At 40.6% G+C, this 19,788-nt stretch overlaps 1 protein-coding gene across 1 annotated transcript in view; it reads left to right on the top strand.

Annotated features, from left to right (window-relative positions):
* Positions 1–208: 208 nt before the first annotated feature.
* Positions 209–19,788, top strand: part of STX18 (syntaxin 18) — a gene marked incomplete in the record, with an annotated part of 99,085 nt that continues 79,505 nt past the window's right edge. Inside the window, 1 exon segment of the mRNA XM_072406885.1 lies at positions 209–388. Within this exon segment, the coding sequence (XP_072262986.1) occupies positions 242–388 (147 nt within the window).

Below are 19,788 nucleotides of genomic sequence, written 5' to 3'. Positions count from 1 at the left end.
TGCTGTAAATGGTAAGTCTTTCCTGCTTAATGTTCCTGAGATCTGATGCTTCAAACGGGGTAAGTGTGTAAATGGGAAGAATGACACGCAGCAGATTCTGATGACTAGAGGATAAGCCTGTGCTGCGCATGCTCAGTAGTAGGGCGAGCAAAGCATCAGCTGACCCGGAACTCTGATAGCAGCTCCTTGTTCTGAGCGGCATGTTTCTCTGCTGCACACGTGATGACGTGGACCTGCAAACATGGCGGCGGACATCACTTTACTGTTCAGAGCCAGTGTGAAAACTGTGAAGACTCGCAATAAGGCGCTGGGGGTGTCCCTGCCAGATACTGATGTGCTGAGGAAGAGCCGGCCCCGGGGGACCTTCAATGCCAGAGCTCGGGATGTGGTGAGTGGCAGCTGGAAGCTTAGTATGAGTGGTAAAGAGGACCTGTCACTCACCAGCTGATGTGGAACTACAATTCCCAGCGGGCCCTGACAGCTTCTGCTGGGATTAATAACATTAGAACAGCTGGAAATACATGCCAAGTAAAAGAATAGGTTAATGCACCTGTCATATCACAGCTGTTATGAGCTCCCTGACAGCTTCTGCCAGGACTTTCACTGGCCGCCGCTTTCACCTGACTGACTACCTGGCCGCCGCTTTCACCTGATGACTGACTGCATGGCCGCCGCTTTCACCTGACTGACTGCATGGCCGCCGCTTTCACCTGACTGACTGCCTGGCCGCCGCTTTCACCTGACTGACTGCCTGGCCGCCGCTTTCACCTGACTGACTGCCTGGCCGCCGCTTTCACCTGACCTGGCCGCCGCTTTCACCTGACTGACTGACTGACTGGCCGCCGCTTTCACCTGACTGACTGACTGGCCGCCGTTTTCACCTGGCTGACTGACTGGCCGCCGTTTTCACCTGACTGACTGACTGGCCGCCGTTTTCACCTGACTGACTGACTGGCCGCCGTTTTCACCTGACTGACTGACTGGCCGGCGCTTTCACCTGACAGCTTGCTCCGCCGCTCGCAATTTCACCTGACAGCTCGTTCCGCCGCTCGCCTTTTCACTAATAGCTTGTGTTGCCGCTCGCCTTTTCACCTGCCAGCTCGCACCTTCACCTGCCAGCTCGCACTTTCACCTGACAGCATGGTCAGCCACTCGGTTATGCACCTGACAGCTCTTGTCTCTGCTCGCACTTTCACCTGACAGCTCGTGTCTCTGCTCGCACTTTCACCTGACAGCTCGTGCTGCCGCTCTCCTTTTCACCTGACAGCTTGCGGGGCCGAGTCTAGGAGTTGTAATGCTGCCAGAGCAGGTGCTACATTTTAGTATTGAATTTTTCTCTCACTTTCCAGTGCAGAAAAACAAACACGGATCATAACATGTGATGAGAGCCTGGGACTTGTAGTTCCACTAGAGCAGGAGATAAAATGTAAATAATAAGGTTCATAATAAACAGATCACAGCATTGAATGACAGACTTGTGAGATACATGTTTATTATTATACAATGATATGATATATGTTTAGTAAAGAGTACCTGTCACTTTGTAGGCTCTCTCTGATTACTCCTCCTGCGGCTTGTCTTTCTTTCCCACATGAAGATGCTGCAGGCTGGGTGTGAAGAAGATCTAAGCTGTTGGTGGCAGCCTCTGTATTAACCACCCAAAAACAGCCGGGTGGTTTCTGAAAAGTGCGGGGTGGTGTGCCCAGCTAAAAGGGTCTGGGGAGAACACTGTGCTGTGTGATAGTAATATATACATGTATACCAGTCACTTCATGCTGGGAAGGAATGTCAGGTGGCTTCTGATGGGATTTGAAATTCCACAGCTACAGAGGCATTGCAAACATTCCATTTTATAGGAGAGATATTTTATGTATTGTGTAAAGTAAGGAGCCTTAAGTCCCAGTACAACTCCTTATGCCGGGACCTGTATTTTGTCATCATCTGCAGATGCATTGTACACATACTTTAATCATGTGTTTGTCATATACTCTGTTAGGCTAAGTACGGGTGGGGTGGTTTTTGACAAACGGGGCCTCTGGTGTCCACAAAAAAACAGTCCTCAACCACCTTAAAGCCCTGATTACTACTAAAATGAATTGGAACAGTTAAGTAATCTCCCCAGCCCCTTTTTAGCTGGGTGTACCACCCGGCACGTATCTGCAACCACCTGGCTGCTTTTGGGTGGTCACAATACTGGGACTGCCACCTGCCTACAATTTCTTCTTGCCCAGCAGTTGAAATCTACAAAAAGTAAATGCTTAAGCATGTTTGTCAAAAAACCAGGGTTATGGAGTCCAAGTCGGGGTATCGGAACAAAAAAAGTACCGACTACAACTCCTATTAAATGTAAGTTGTTCTGAAAATATTCAGTATGTAAAAATGTCCTATTTTACAGATCAAGTAATTCACTGCTGTATTAATGAAGCACGGTGCGGAGTTGTCACTAGTCGTCTGAGCTATTCTGCAGTCTGACATTTATACATCTTTGTTATCTGGATTATACTGGGCTCATGAAAATATTATTTGATATGAAATGTTTGCTTAGTGTTGATATAATTTAATCAGTAAGATTACATCAGTGTTCAGCCCAAAAATTTTTTAAACTGGGTGGGAAGAAGTTGTAGGCAGGTGACAGCCCCTTAATTGTGACCCAACTCATCAGTAACCACCCAAATACAGCCGGATGGCTACTGAAAAGTGGCAGGCAGTGGGTGAACTCAGAGAAAAAGGTCTGGGGGGAATACAGCACATTCTAAATATATACATCCCCTGCACACTGGGAGTTATTAGAAAGCAGAGGAGTTGTTTATCACCCCTTGCCTGCTTCACGCACCTGTCTGCACTATTTGTTTTTACGTACCAACTATTACAGCCATATGCCAAATTTAGTTACGATTGACGCTGCTTTAGGTTTTTTTTGGTTTATGTAGTTTAATTGATGACTTAGTTTATTTTTTTAACAATTCGTTTCTGATCCTCAGTATATCTGCAAGTAAATGTATAGCCTCATGATAAAAACAATAAATAAAACTTTGTTTTAATGTTTGTGTTATTAGTTTACATTTTAGGTATAAACATTACTGGTTTTACATGCTGCCAATTAACCTCCCTAGTGGTAATCCTGAGTGTGGCTTGGGGTTAAATTTCATTACAAAAAGCAGTAACCCTGAGCCACACTCAGGGTGGAATTGAGTGCTTACCTGGTCCCCACAAGCCTGCGGCGCCCTCCGGAGATGCCGGCCCGGCATCTGTGTCCCCTGGCCTCGCATCCCCGCCGTGTGAACGTTGAGGATGTGAGGGCATGGGATTCAGATACCGGGCATGCAGGCAGCGTGCGCTGGGGGGCGGGACCGGTGGGAAATTTAAAATAACAAGTATTTTTAAATGTCAAATGTACCGCTTTGACATTCAAAAATACTGGAAAAATCATACCGTCAGGGAGGTTAAAGGCTGGTCAATAGTGTAGAGTGTCCGCTTCCAGGCCAGAAGTTCTTGTTCTTAAAAGCAGAGTCATTGTCGAAGGGTTTTTTTACCGACTCCACGACCCTGCAAAAAATGGTTAAACCCTCCCGGACACCTGGTAGTAGAAAATGGGAACCCGAGAGTGGTTAAAACAAGCAGCTGACAAACACTTGTCTGAGCCTAGCCTTATACTGGGACGAAGGAGATGCAATGTAAATAATGTGTTAAATTAATTTTAATTTTTTTTTTTTTAAATTGAAGACCTGTTACTTTACATGTTCCAGTATGTTGTGACAGCTTCTAATGTGTGTACAGTGGAGTATTTTTTTTTTAATAATTCATTGTTACATGATGATATAAATAGGAGCAGCCTGTCTTTTTACAGCTGGTGTAAAACCGTCAGTAATGTCTTATTCTGATTACTTCCCTTACATATTACAGTTTCTTTTTATGTTCCATCTGGTGATGTGGTGAAACTTGAAAGGGCAATTAGGCAAATACAGTGCCCGTGCACCTCCTAAAATTTTGTAGCCAATTGAGACACAGTTTTCGATGTTTACAGTGGCCACAATATTGTATAAAACTGAACTTGGGCACAACAATAGTATTTGTAAAGTTGGTCTCTGGTCAGAACAGGAGGAACACTCTAAAGCGGGAGTCAGGGCACAGCAATAATAACAATATTGCAAACTTATATAAAGCTGGACATTCATTTGCCATAAATAAATCATTATTTTCAGAAGTTGTCATTGAATCACAGGACTGGTTACAGTGTACAAGGTATTTTTGTACACTATAGAGACTAGTCACACAGGTTGTGCACAAGATTTCCTATCACATAGTAAACTAGTTCCCGATATATACAAGAAGAATGCCGTTCTTTAAAAAAGAAACATGGCTGACATCCTGAGGGGTGTTTCAGGAATGTTATTTTGGTGAAGTTTCAAACACACTAATACTTGAATCAGAAGTTGACCTTTCAGTAATCTTACATTTCTTCATAAATGCAGACACCACACATCTACATCAACATACACAATATACATTAAAGCTGCCCTGTTATTAATAGAAAGCATTCATTGATCATTCCTAGTCAGGGGACTTTACCTTAGTACAAGGAAAAGCCCGCTTTTAGATTTTTTTTTTCTGTGTCCTTGTTGAATTGCTCTTACTTGATGTCTGGTAAAGCCATTATTGACTGCACTGAGAGTAAATCTAATTCTCTATAACAGAGCCCTGAATAGCAGTAAAAACTCAACAGATTGCTTTCCACTATATCCAAAAATAGACTACTACATTTTTCAGCTTCATGGTTTAATGATTTCTTCATGGCAATAGGCAAACATCAGTGGTCCAGAGGAACTGGAGTTGACCATTAGTCATTGCTTTTAAAGTAAAATCACTATTTTTTTTTTTAGAAGAAACTTGAAGGTACTGCAGATGGGGTTGATCAGAAGCTTCATGCAGCATCTCAGAGTCGTCTGTCATGAGTTCCACTTTTACAAATACTTTATTGAGCAGGTCATTATTGCAGAAAGGGACAGGTGATGCCCCTTCTGCAATAATATTATTAAAAAGGATTTATATAGTGCCAACATATTATGCAGCGCTGTAATCAAATGGGGGTTACAAATGACAGACAGCGACACAGGAGGAGGAGAGGACACTGCCCCAAAGAGCTTACAATCCAGAAGAGTTTTCAACCCAGAAAGTTTTTTAAGCCGGGTGGGAAGAATTAATAGGTGGGTGGAAGCCCCTGTATTGCTACCAGCTCTTCAGTAAGCACCCAAAAACAGGTGAGTGGTTACTGAAAAATGCTGGGTGCTATGCCCGGCTGAAAGGGGCTGGGGAGAACACTGTAGGAGGTGGGGGAACTATCACAATATTGTGTCTTACCTGCTTGATTGCTTTGGGCTACTGGCCATAAAGCTGAGCTGCGCATGCTCAGCATCTGATTTAATTTCCAGGGAAACCTGGCAATGCTTGATTCTCTTGCTTGTGAATGATCTCCTGCACGACTGCGCATAAGCTGCATCTTCCCGGAACAACCAATCCCTAGGAAGAAGAAAAGGAAGTTGTCGGCTCCCTGTGATGGAACCTGGATAGGTGAGTTGTGCAGAGTTAGTTTTGTTTTAAATGGGTACACTTTCCAACCACATTGGCAAGCAGTTAAATAATGTTTGCAAGTGTTCTAAAGGACAGCAGATGATCCATGAATTATTGCAATATGTGGCAAGAGAACTGCAACTGAACCATTTACTATAGCATTCCGCAATTGCTGGCGAATGATCATCAAACCTCCTCTCTACTGTTCCTGACACATAGCAGTTGACATTTAACACCCAGGATTGATGGGCAAATACAATGGTTTCCATATAATTAGATGAATAGATCTCCATCTTTTTGCTGAATTGAAAAATGAATATTATTTATAAACCTATTGTATTTTTTTGGTCCTAACCATAAGAAATAAATAAAATGCATAGAAGTCTTTGCATTTCCAATATATTCCATCTTATAATTGAAATTATTGAAGGCATTCTGTCTGAAACAAAAAATGGCAATCGCCATTGTAAAAAAAGGTTTTGCAAGTGCATGCCTTAGGGCTGGCATCTTTTGTAACTCAAAACAAGCATGTGCCTCTCATAAAAGGGTTTTTAGGAAGAGTAAAATGAGGCTTTGCATACTGCAGGAAGCAATATCCCTGCATCACAAATTTTGGATGAGAACCATATCCACTGCTGATCAGCTGATACTGGTCAGCATCATTAGAGAATAAAAAAAACTTGCAGACAGGATGTCTTTAAAAGGAAAGATATAGTTGTTCCGGTGGACATCAAAGTCAAATAAAAGCCTCTACTTAATCAGGTCCCACTTGAGATTTAATTTGAAACATAAGGCACACATGGGGCTATTCACAGACAATTTATTGTGATTAGTCATACAAGAGCCTTAAAAACTGTCTATCATACTGGCAACATAGCTGCTTTTTATAAGGGCGGAGGGCGTCTTGCTGCTAAAAAGACTTGTTTTGGAAATTATGCTCATTATGTCCGGTGTATTCTAAGCCTTAACTTAAAATAAAAAAATCTCCGCCTTTTACCGCAATGCAGAACTAGTAGCTACGTGATCAACCTCATAGACAGGAACATTTTAGTTTTTCAGAAGAGACAGGTTAAGTAATGTAGTAAGTACTCTTAGTACGGCTCTGACAGCCAATTTCTCTGGAAGATCTGACAACGCTATAGCATAGTGCAGTCCCTATTGTTAAACAGTATATAGCGCCAACCTAATAAGCAGCGTTGTACGTTAAATAGAGGTAGCAAATGACAGACCGATACAGACTGTGACATAGGAGGAGAGGACCCTGCCCAGAAGCTTACAATCCAACTCTTCTGCTCCCAGCTGGAGTGTAAGTGGGCTCATAATTCATGGCCACTTATAGCAAATAATAGGGAGCTTTTTGGCCACATGACCGAATAGAGAATAACTATAATCAGAGCCTGACAGCACAGTCAATGAGTGATATTTTGCTGTTCAGGGTGTGTAGTATATGTAGCTTTGCCATCTACTTTAAAAAGGCAAAAGGTAATGTAAATTGAAAAGATTTTGATAAAGAAGACCTCACGCTTGTATTTCAGTCATGTTTGAGTTACGCTCACCAAGGATCAGCTCCCTGTTGAGTGTTAAAATCCTAAAAACATCTGCTATAGAACAGTGTTTTAAATAAACGGTCAAGAAGACACAATGTCATGTTTCTCTGGATTTGTGTTGAACGGGATAACATGTGAACACCTTTTGTTTCAAGAATTCGTACTTGACTTTGCAGTGAATTTAAAGAAAGGCTTTTTGATATATCTGTCCTGTCAATAAACTGATTTTATTGCCCAGTGCAGCTCTAACCAGACCTGATCTTTTTTTTGGCAACTCACCATGGTACATGGTAGCCAACAATTATGCTGCACAAGCAACAAGAAGCAACAAGTGCAGACAAGAATAACATGTTTATTATTGGGACATTGTGTTGGAGATATGCCATTAAATGTCCTTGCTTTAAGAGCCACCAGACAACATTTTGTACAGCTGGTGGCTCTCAGTGTTGGTATTACACTGATGTCTTCCAACTTCAAGATTTGTTGTTGGTTTGGTACCTCAATATACATCTTCCTTCTAAACATGCCAACCAGAACCTAAGAGCCATCTTAAAGCAGAAATAAAAACTTAAAATAAAAGAACTGATACCAGGCAGTTAACTGATACACAACTAATACACTCACCTCTCCCTGGTCCATTGTGGGTGTCCCTTTTATTCTTTACTCTCCTTTTCCTGGTTTTGATCCTGGTCCATCTTGATTGTCTGGGCCTGGAAGGGCTCAAGAGTTCATTCAGCCCTAGAGAAAGCTGGGATGCGCTGGGTATCCTGACAATTTTTGACAGAAGTCAGCGATCAGGCGGGTAAGTCTGTTTTATTGTGGAAGGGATATGTCCTGTACCTTTCTCCAATAAGAACATGCTCGATCCCACATTTTCAAATCTGACGGGCTAGTTCCTTTTTAAGCAAAGTCTATCAACCTTTGCAGGACAGTGTGATGAACACCAGTGGTTCTGTAGACTTTGTGCCTTTTTCGAGGTATAGTACAGAGGGCACAGAGCTTGGATAAGTCTTCCTTGAGCTAATTCTGACACTTATAAAGAGTAGTTATTTTAAAAGTTGGTCATCATAGAGCTTTGGATCTTTGCCTTCTTTTCCTAGATGTGCCCTCTTGATTAGCCAGCCTGTGATGATGTAACTCCTGTGCTGGCACAGTTCATTCAGTATTGGCAAGCGCAAGGGAAGCCGGTATTGATCAGGCAGGTAAAAATACATATTGTAGACATTGCCTGTCCCTTTTTGCGAAAATTCCATACCTGGTCCAACATTTTTAAAAGAGGAACTTTAGTTCCACTTTAAAGTGTTTGATTGGCTTATAAAATTGCCTTAGCTCTGCAGATGTGCTGACAATTTAACAGGCTGTGGGTGGGAAATGCATGATTACTTACTGATGGGTATAAACATTTAGGTATCTACTGCAGCAGTAAGGGTGACCAGTATTGAGTGTAGAAGAAAAAGTAAGTGAACCATAACAATAGAATTGGCCATTGGGCCATTCTTCTAGCAGAATCTACAGATGTATACATAAAGTTCCAGGGGTAGTTAAAAATGCCCAGAATTGATATTGGCATTCTACGTGATTGCCTAGCTAAAAACTAAAATTGAATTTAAAATATTTTCTGCTTTTCTGCTCAATATGGCCTTTGGGTCTTTGTTGGGCTTTGAAATTAATGGTTTCTAAAAAAAAAAAAAAAAAAAAAAATCTTTTTTTTTTTGGTGTTATTCCTTGAAATGTTCATAATGAATCCCAAATTTAACAAAAAGCTCTCCTATTACAAATAGTTTTTTTGGTAACATTTTTCCCCTTCTTTTAAATTTAAAAATGTAATGCTGAAAGAAATAATGATTGGAGTCCCATATAATGGAAAGCTATTTAAAATTCCTTAATGCACATTTTACTTTACAGTGGAATTTAGCAATTTTGTACCTTGTACACGGGCACTTTCCACTTAGATACAAGCAGACAGTATCCAGTTTTGGAGTCCTTATTCCCCGCGGGAGTATGGAATTGTCAGAACTAATTTTGTTACTTTACATCCAGAGAAAATGCCGTTTGTCTTGTGTTACCAAAGCATGAATGTACATTTAATTGCCAGATGTTCATTTCTGCCGTTTGATTTGTGCAACTCAATATTGAATCAGAGGGAGAATCGTTCAGTGGAATTTTACAAATATAGAGTATCGTTCTTTGCCTCGTCCTAATCTAATCATTTAAAAAGACAATTCCTTGTATTCTTTTGGGATTAGAAAAGTAAGACCGCAGTGACTTTCTACTGGATAAATCACACTAAAGCCATATCCTTAATTAACCTTTCAAAGAAGAGATGTAATTTATGGTTTTATAAAGACCCAGTTGTCCGCCAACTTACTGCTTGATGTTGTCTTGGGCTGGCTCCAAGAAAGACCACCTTAGATCACAGTTTGAAAAACTACAGGTAATGTGTGTAGGTTGTCCGGTGAACTAATTTGATCGCTATTTTATTTTCACTAACAGAATGATCACATCAGTACAAATATTACACTAACTTGAAATTAAGCTGATCAGACTTTTCACATAAAGGCTTTGGTTGGCTCAAGATTCATGTTACTGCTATTTGCGTGAGATTTGCATAGATGTTTAATTTCTGCTGTATTTTTATGGTGCCAGCATATTAAACAGCGCTGTACATTAAATAGGGGTAGCAAATGTCAGACATGTCAGACATAAAGCTACATACACGCATCAGATGATTCTCATCCGATAATCGGCTCAGGGTTGATATCGGACGAGAATCAGGCATTTGCACAGCCCTCATCGTCAGTACGACCATCCTGGTGGATCTGGGGTCAAGGAACGATCGCAATGAAAGTGCCGGTGCCGCTCTGTCGTTCTCCCCCTCCCCTCTCCATAGAGCAGAATAGTGCTGTATGTACAGCCCTCGTTCATGCATCTTGAAGTCGTTTGTCTTCGGAAAGGATCGTGAAAAATGCTTTCCAACTACAATTATTGCACGTGTGTACACAGCAGGAGGAGTAGAGGACCCTGCTCAGAAGAGCTTACAATCTACACTGCCCATCTGAAATGAAAACAATGGCTTTGATGGAGTAAGGCTACGTACACACGTGCACTGGTTCTTGTTCGATTATTGGCTCAGGGCAGATATTGGATGAGAATCTGGCGTGTGTACAGCGCTTGTCATCCATTGTCCTAACGACCGTCCTGGCGGATCTACGGACGAAGAACAATCGTAATGAAAGTGAAGTGGAGAAAGCGCGGCGGGATGCAGCTCCGTCGTTCTCCTCTCTCCATAGAGCAGAACTGTGCTGCATGTACAGCACTCGTTCATGCATTGTGCAGTCGTTTGTTGCTGGAAAGGTTTGTGAAAGATCCCTTCCAACGACAATTATTGCACGTGTGTATGTAGCCTACGGTTTGAGGAATAATGAGAAAGTATAATCAGACCGACAATTTTCTTCCCCATGTGGGAAGAAATTGTAGACGGGTGTCAGCCCCTGTATTGTGACCCAACTCTTCAGTAACCACCCAAAAACAGCTGGGTGCTTATTGAAATGTGCCAGGCTAAAAGGGGCTTCGGAGAACACGGAGACAGGTAATGGGAAAGAAAAATGAACCCATATCTTTGTTTTCTAATTTTGTTCTATAGTTGTACATGTATTGAGAGGAACAGTGCTGACGACTGGTTTTATCCAAAAAGCCATTGCACTCTGGTGTTTTCTGCTGTTATACTGTATGTAAACCACAAATAACGCCAACCTTAAGTTTTTGGAACTTCTTGGCATGATCATGTTGGTCCAGCAGAATCTGTACCTCTGTGGAACAGGGTAGCAGGAACAAGCAGCGCTGTTATTCTTTGTGTACTGAACTCGCTGGCTGACATGGATTTATTTATAATAGAAATATTTTCAGGCTGTGCATTTAATTTTTATTTTACTGGTGTCCAACAGTGCATTAGGTATAAAGAGCACTCTGGCATTGTCTGTCCTTACTTCCTGAGTCACGTGAAGGCCACATGGGCTGTTATTATGGCTATTATGTGCTAACTCTTACAATCTAGATTATTAGATTGCAAGCTCTTAGGGGCTGGGTCCTCTTCTCCTCCTGTGTCATTGTCTGTATCTGTCTGTCATTTGCAACCCCTATTTATAAACCCTATTTAATGTACAGCGCTGCGTAATATTTCATCTCTGAGGAAGCGGACACAGTCTGCGAAACGCGTCGGATGATCTCATCATATGTAATGTGTACAATGTATCTAGCCAATGTATGCTAACAATGTTGATTAACTCTTTCTTAAACTTGGTATAAGTCACACTATTATACTGTAAAATAATTTTTTATGAAAGTCAATGTACCGCTTTGAGACATATAACATCAGTGTATTGCATTCATCTATTTTATATTGAATGAAATACAAAATAATTTAAAATTTCTGCTGCGCCCCTAGCGGTGGCTGTACGCGCCAACGTCACCGAGAACTCCCGTGGGATGTCAGCACACGCGCCAGGGGACAGATCAAGGAATAGGATGCGGCCAGAGGATGGCAGGATGCCCATGGGACCAGGTAAGTGTTTGTTTTTTACTTTTTTTTTAACTACCCTGAGTGTTACTTGGGGTTACCACTTTCAGCAGTCACACGCTTGCTTATCGCTGGGGAGGTTAAGAATGGCCTGTCTAACACACCAAGGTGGATGTAGCATTTTTTTATACCATATGGGAAGCACGGTGGATCAGTGGTTAGCACTCTGGACTCTGGTTCGAAGCTTGGCCAGGACACTATCTGCATGGAGTTTGCAGGTTCTCCCTGTGTTTGTGTGGGTTTCCTCCGGGTACTCTGGTTTCTTCCAATATTCCAAAAACATGCAGTTGGCCTAATTCCCCCCAAAATTGATCTTACACTGTGATAAAGACATATGACTATGGTAGGGATTTTAGATTGTGAGCTCCTTTCAGGGACAGCTGATGACATGATTATAGACTTTGTACAGCACTGCATAATGTGTTGGCTCTATATAAATACTGTGTAATAATACCACAACACATGCAAATGTTTGAGGAAGTGTGTGGGAAGCACACCCATCTTCTTTGAGGTGTTAGTGGCTTGTGGGGTAAAAAGCTATGGTGTGATCTGAAGGTGTGAATGTTTTGGGATTGATCTGTATTATTCAGAGAAGGGTATAGCAAATTATTTTTATACGTGTGAATAGGAAGCTTACATATTGAATACAGTTGTGTTTTTTTTTTTGTATATAATATTTCGATTAATGTATTTGTACTATTCATCTTGCTTTTTCTATTTATAAGGTATCTAACATTCATCGAACATTCTCTGGTGGAGAATCTTACAGCTCCATATATTTTTAATGGCAGTGAAGGTTTTGGGAATGCCAATTTTCTTGATATTTCCACCCCTGGGTGTTTTGTTCTGTTTATTAAGGCTGCAAGCTTGCATAGATGTACATAGTGCATGTATCTAGCAAAGACATATAGCAAGTGACATATCTGAAACCGGCACTAACTATGTTGGACTACTCAAGCCATTTTCCATCATCTATTCCTTGATATGAGTGCAGAAAAAAGCATCTAGCAGTTTTCATGGTGCATGCCCTTCATTGAATAAACGTCACAACAGTATACCAATGCATGTTACTTCATCTTGATGAAAAAGGCTGTGAAACATATTCTGATGATTTACTCATATAAAGATACTTAATATGCCCCATACTTAATACGACCCTTCATAATAAATTTTAGGAACCTAGTTGTGCACCTGCATTGTCACGCTGTCACATACATTCCTGTTGGAGCCTACAAGTGGTTATGCCAACACACATTGCACATGATCCACTCTTGTCACTATCAGGAAATTTGTCCAGAGCAACAGAGTGAGTTCATGTAGATAAGAAGTGACTGAGGGTATAGGAGGTCAGCAGCACAAAAAAAAAAAAACCATAAAAATGTGTTAAAAACAAAAAAGTTGGCGCTATAGCTAACTAAAGGTCATCCTGGGTTCAGGTTTACCATAACTGAACATTATGGGCCTGATTTATGAAAGACTTTCCAAGTCTCCAAGAAAATAGACTATCATGGGAGAACCTGTGTAATCCAGCAAACCTGAAATTAATTGAAAACATTTGCCAACTAAGAACAAATTATTTTTAAGAAATCCATTCCATGTTTGCAGGTTCTTCAGTGATGGCTCTCCAAGACTGGAGGAGATAGACTTTTATAAATCAGGTGCAATGTATTCCGTCTTTGTGGACTTAGCCGATATGTTTTCATGCACACTGTGTGAATGACTATATATATTCTTATCATATATTTTAACATATTCTAACGTAGAGCAAGTGTTTTGATGAATTTCTTTGCTTTGGACTCAGTAAAAGTGTATTCTGAAAGCTCGGGTTGATGATCTCTGGTGTGGGTGGTTTGCTAACATACAGATTCTTTCTTTTTTATCCATATAATTAGTAGTGCAGTAAGTGCATCATATGACTCGTGGCTGTAAAAGGAGTTATTCATCTAATGATATTATCGCCAGCAGAGAAAATTGTCTGGTTTGTACAGAATTTCTCAACACACATGAATGCAATTCAAATGCTGGAAAGCAAGCTGCCCATTCACAGCCTGATAAGTGGACCTTTATTTGTCCTCCAGCAATGATGTCCTATAGACAGTAATCTGACCGTTCAACAAGCAAATGCCTTGCTGCGTGTGTTTGTTTTACAGCCAATTACATTAACAGAATCCTCAAACTATATCTTTCTTTGCTCCAGGAAATTAAATAAATGAAAGGATAACTACACATTATTAATTGAAAGGAATGGTACGCTTTAAAGTGGAACTCCAGACAAATAGCTTATTATACAGTTGCATATTACATATGTGTGAATGTGTTATTATTACACAGTATTTATATAGTGGATTCATAATACGCAGCACTGTACAAAGTCCATAGTCATGTGACTAGCTGTCCCTCAATAGGCTCACAATTAAATATAGTTTTACTGGATTTGGATTTCTGGACAAAGTTATAAATTAGCTGAAACATCAAACTGTACATATATATATATATATATATATATATATATATATTATCACACAATGAAGTGTCCAGGCGTGGCACAAGAAACCAAATATACAAGGGGGTGCTGAGACGTTCCTGGCTTTGCCCAGAAAGAAGAGAGCCAGAGTTATGAAATAACACATTTATTCAACATATTCCCCCCTGAGACTAATGCACTTGGTTTCTAGACTATTCAAATAAAAGTCCTTTGGTTTGGGCCACAAACCAGCTCTCAGCAGCATCTTTGACGTCAGAAATGTCCTCAAAACGTTTCCCCTTCAGGTGTTTTTTCATATTCGGGAACAGATAATAGTCAGAAGGGGCCAGGTCATGTGAGTAGGGGGAATGGTGGACCGATTAGAAACCCAGGTTGTTAAATTTGGCAGCCAGAACGTTGGATGTGTGTGCAGTTGAATTGTCCTGCAAAAAAAGGATCTCTTTGGTCAACTTTCTATAGCCTTTTGTCTTAATTGCCTCTTCATCTGGTCCAGGAGGTTAGCATAATTCTTTGTCCCAGAAAACGGACGCCATGACATTTTTTTCCGATTTCTGGGTTCAGAACTTCTTCGCCCGCGGGGACCCACTGTGGCACCATTACTTTGACTGTTCCTTGGTTTCAGGATCATAGATGTGGAGCCAGCTTTCATCCTCAGTCACTAAACTAGCCAAAAAGTCCTGTGCAGCTTTAAAATGAGCCAAAACAGCTTTGGATGCTTCAACTCGTTCCTTCTTCTGATCACTGTTCGAACATTTCGGCACCTACTTCGCTGAAAGCTTGCGCATGTCCAGGATAGTGGTGATAACAAACCCAACATGCTCCCGTGAGATGTCAAGTATCTGTGCTATATTTTTGCAGATATTCAACGGTCCTCAATAATCGGCTCATGGACAGCATCACAGGTCGCCGGGTCAGTTGAGGTTGGGGAGCGCCCACTGCGGGGCTCATCTTCAACGGTGAAATGCCCAGTCTTGAAAAGAGATATACAGTTTTTGATAGTGCTGTAGGAAGGACACTTCTCCCCCAGTGTTTCTGACATCTCAGTGTGAATGTCCTTTGCTGACTTTCCCTGGAGAAACAAAAACTTCATGACGGCCCGTAACTCCAGCAACGTGAAACTTGCTTGTGCCTATGCCATCACAACTCACTAAAAAAAAAAAACTGTTTTAAGAATCGCAAAGACCTGATCTTTGCACAGTTACATACTAAGAGATCAGGCTGTCATTTTTCTATTTCATCTGGAAGGGGGCAAAGCTAGGATATTCTCAGCACCCCGTCATATCTCTTGATATCCCCCTACATTTGAGGTATGAGCCATGCTTACACCCCATACATATTGTTAAAGCACATCTGCATTTCATGTTACCTTTACTTGTTGATTTTCCAGGAATATTAGAAGAATTTAGAGGTACTAGCTTAGCAGGAAATGACTTAACTAGCTTTGCCGAATATAATGGGCATGATATATTAAAGCTCTCCAAGGCTGGAGAGGATATACTTTCATCAGTGAAGCTGGATGATCCAGCAAACTTGGAATGGATCTGGTCCAGGATTGAAACATTTGCTAATAAATAGCAAATAACTTTTAAATTCACCCAGCTTCACTAATGAAAGTGTATCCTCTCCAGCGTTGGAGAGCTTTATTAAATCAGGCATAATGTGTGTAGTCTGTAGGTGACTGTTTGGACTTGATTTGTGACATTTTTTTTACCAAGATTATAGGATGAAAAGTTAGTTGTGTGTGGAAATAAAGTACTCTCACAGTAGTACCTTTGATACCTTGCGTGGAATTCACCCAAAATCTCATACTTCAGAGGAATGTTGGAAGTCACAGACAAAATTTTTTTTTAACCCCAAGAATTAGCATTTTGCTAATTTAATTAACTAACTTTTCTAGTAGACCTCCCCAACAAGCTTTAGCTTTAAAGTGGAACTTAACCCGTAATTACGCACCGATCCTTGTTCCATTGCAGGGCGCCACCTTCCTTCTTCTTTACTCCCTGAAGACAGTTTTTCAGCTATCTTGATTGGCTGTGCCGGAAAGACGTAGCTCCCTAACAGGACTGCGGGAACTCATAGGAAGCCTAAGGAATGGTAGGATTACCAGATTCCTTGTCAACCAGCAAAATTTGACATCTGAGTGGTGAACAGGCAGGTAAGAGGGCTTATTGCAGAAGGAAGGTCACCTGTCCCTTTCCTGCAATACCCACCTGTCTGAATCACTTCCACTTTAAACTTTCCTTCTACACTACCATCCCACATGTGATAATGAAATTACCTTCAGTGTTGATGATGAGCGATGAAGTGAGCGATGATCAATTTGCAGTCCTGGTTGGCACCAACCAATCTTTACAAAGAAAATCTCCAGCTGGCTCCTCTGGTGGAACTATTCAGTAGCATTATACCTTTCAAAATAAATTATGGGTGCTTTCAGTGTTAGGGGAAATGTTTAGTAGATTTTCTTGTTTTTTTTCCTAAGGAACAAATATCTATGCCAGAAAAATTTTGGACTCAAGATGCTTCATTACCATGGCTGCCTAAATTCATACATATGTGGTGAACAGCTTCTTATATATATAGGTGGTCAGGAACCAAGTTCTGTATTGATAGCTCACCTATTTAGGTCTCATTTCACAGTGCTGTTTAAAACAAGTTTGGCAAACGTGGCCATGCCCCAGGTTGATACCCTTCCTTTGTATAATGACAACCTGAGCTTTTTGAGCCTATTGCTTTATTTAACTTGTGTTAGGCTGACATTATTACAAATCTGGTTTATTATGATAATAGTAGTTATACTTAAAACCATTGTTATTAAATATATAGTTGCTAGGGGTTCCTTGAGCAATTTTTTCCTTTCAGGTCAGTACAACAGATACCAATAATCTTTTCGTATATCTATAAGAGTGACATTCTTCCTTCTGATCACCATACTAATGTACTCTGGATATAGTAATACTAGCAGGGGTTCCCTAGAGACCTGACAGGTATTTCAAGGGTTCTCCCATGATAAAAGGCTTGAAAAGACTGTTCCAGTATATCCAAGATACCCAGATCTTGGTCCCTAGGCATGGCAGCAAATCCCCCCCGTCCCTATGCCTTTAATTGAATGGGCCACATTGAATCTAAAGAACTGCCAAAGCCTTATCATACAGCAGCTGCACGCACATCTTCCCATGTGGAGTGACAGGCAGGTGTACTGGTTTGATCAAATATACTATTGCCCTGGTTCACTCAAGAAACATAAAAGTTGTGGTTGGCAACCCTGGATATCCTGTATATTGGGCCCTAGGCTGTCTAATGGATAAGTGGGCTCTGCACATATCACCATTACTAGTCCCTACAAAGCAATGTATAACTTACCATGCTAATAGTTTCTCTTTACATGTGCTAGTTACAGAGCAGCTGACAGAAGAATTTTATTAAATATATTGCTATAAAAAACAGCAAATCTCAAATGGTAAAATCAGCTACAATGAATTTTGTTTGTTTTGCTGTTTTTGTGCAATGAAAACAACTTACGGTTAGTTGCAGCGTCACTCATATGTCCTCTGACACATTTAGGTAATTCCTAAAGAATCCTATTTCAGTTTATTTTAGTTGTTCATAATTTCAGGCCCATACCCATCATTTGGTTTCCATATCTGGATACTTCTGGTTATAACCCCAACACCACCATACACTGGAATCTCTGAATCTGTTCTAACTATTTCATATTTTCAAAGTCAATTTTCAGTAATCAAGAATTACCCAGAATGTCTGCTACTATATTGTTGTTTCTCGTAAACCATTAGTTCATGTTCAAACCTTTAAAAATTTCTGTTAATAAATGCAGAATAATCCTGTGTCCAGTTCCCCTTATGCTTTTGTCAATTTAACTATTAAGCTGTTTTCTTTGTTACCAGGGTCCTTTACAGGAGGCGTTGTTTTCAAAATTGCTTGGGAACAGAGCTAGCAATTGCAATCTTGGAATGTCCTGAACATAATTAAGTTGTGGTTAAGCTTTGGAAAAAAAAAATCTGAAACTATTTTTCTAAACATGCTAGAATAACATTTCTTTATATTTAACAGTTTCTTACAGAAAGCTGATCCTCTCACGAGGCATTGATTAAAGGTAGAACAACAAGTAAGGAAAAAAAAAATCTATTGAATTAAAACTTTACCTAAAACGCTGACAGTGAGACCTTAATACTGAACAGATGTGCTCTGTGATCAGATAATGCGCTTTTCCAAGACAACTTGCAGAGTACTTAAGTGACAGTTACAAATTTTTGATTAGGGTTAATAATTTGAAAATGTCTTTTAACTTAGTTATTACGGATCTTCTAAGTTTCAACTCGTTACGTCAAAGAGGCCGGCCAATGCTGCTCCTATTTTTGGTTTACAGGTCCTCTTAGTATAGCCATGTATGCAGTCTAAAATATTTACGGTAATGTTATTGGGATGGAAGCAGTGAAGGCCACCTAATGGTGGACCATTTAAAAATATGGATTGTAATGCAGAGATGAAGCAAACCTGTGCTGTAAAAAATAAAAAATAAGTAATCTTCAGTACATCAAGTTTCTGTGGGCACTAGAAAGTGGTTCTATTTTGCTGGTAAAGTAAACCAGCTGTAAATATGTAAATATATCAAGGCAGAACCCCACTTTACACACTTGTCCCTGTTCCCTCGCAGGGTCCCGCCATCTTCTTCCTCTTTGCAATTAACTAGCCACCTTGATTGGCCAGACTAGGGTAACATAATTTCATACGTTTATTAAGGCCTGGCAAGCTTTGGGGAAGCCAGGATTGACTGGTATTCTGGCAATTGAGGCTTAACTGTGTATGTGCTTAACATGTAAGAAGAATTATTACAGAAGGGCATTGCCTGACCCTTTCTGCAATAATGAACTTCCTGATAACAAATTTACCAATTTTGTTCTACTTTAATCCAGGTTTATTGGTCTTCCATGTCCCATTCGGCTTGCTCCTACTTTCTGCTTTTAAAAGAGCCTTTAAAACCCTTGCCTACCCGTCTTCTTCTGTCTCTTAAACCGTCACTACTTCCCACCATTTCATATCTCCCCTCCTATTGTGTGATACTTCCCCCACCTCTTAGAGTGTAAGCTCTTTGGGGCAGGGTCCAATCCTCCTCCTCCTGTGTCACTGTCTGTATCTGTCTGTCATTTGCAACCCCTATTTAATGTACAGCGCTGTGTAATATATTGGTACTATGTAAATACTGTTTAATATTATTGATAATAATAAAAATATTAAGGTTGGATCTTGGCCCCTCACATTCTTTGAACCTTTTTGTTGCACCATAATTTACGCACTTTCAACAACCTTGAGACTGCTGTTGCTGGGCACTACCATCCTGGATGTGGTATCTGCAAATCTAGTGCAGTCACTCAAGTTACTTTCTCTACTATTTACCTCTCGCTTTCCCAGCAACTTTGTAAATTTTTACATGGGGTGTGGAGGAAAAGGTGGAGGAGCTAGGTCAGCATAGACAATAATGAAACATTGTTAGAAAAGGAGTGAGCAATGATATGCAAGAAAAAGTGGGCTTGTGCTAAGGAGTTGATTCTTCCTAGGATAGTCCATGTCAAAAGAGTAAAAAAAAAAAAAAAAAT

This window comes from Pyxicephalus adspersus, chromosome 3 (assembly GCF_032062135.1).
Source record: "Pyxicephalus adspersus chromosome 3, UCB_Pads_2.0, whole genome shotgun sequence".
Lineage (NCBI taxonomy): Eukaryota > Metazoa > Chordata > Amphibia > Anura > Pyxicephalidae > Pyxicephalus > Pyxicephalus adspersus.
The sequence above is the reverse complement of the archived record's forward strand: the minus strand, read 5'-3'. Positions and strand labels throughout refer to the sequence as shown.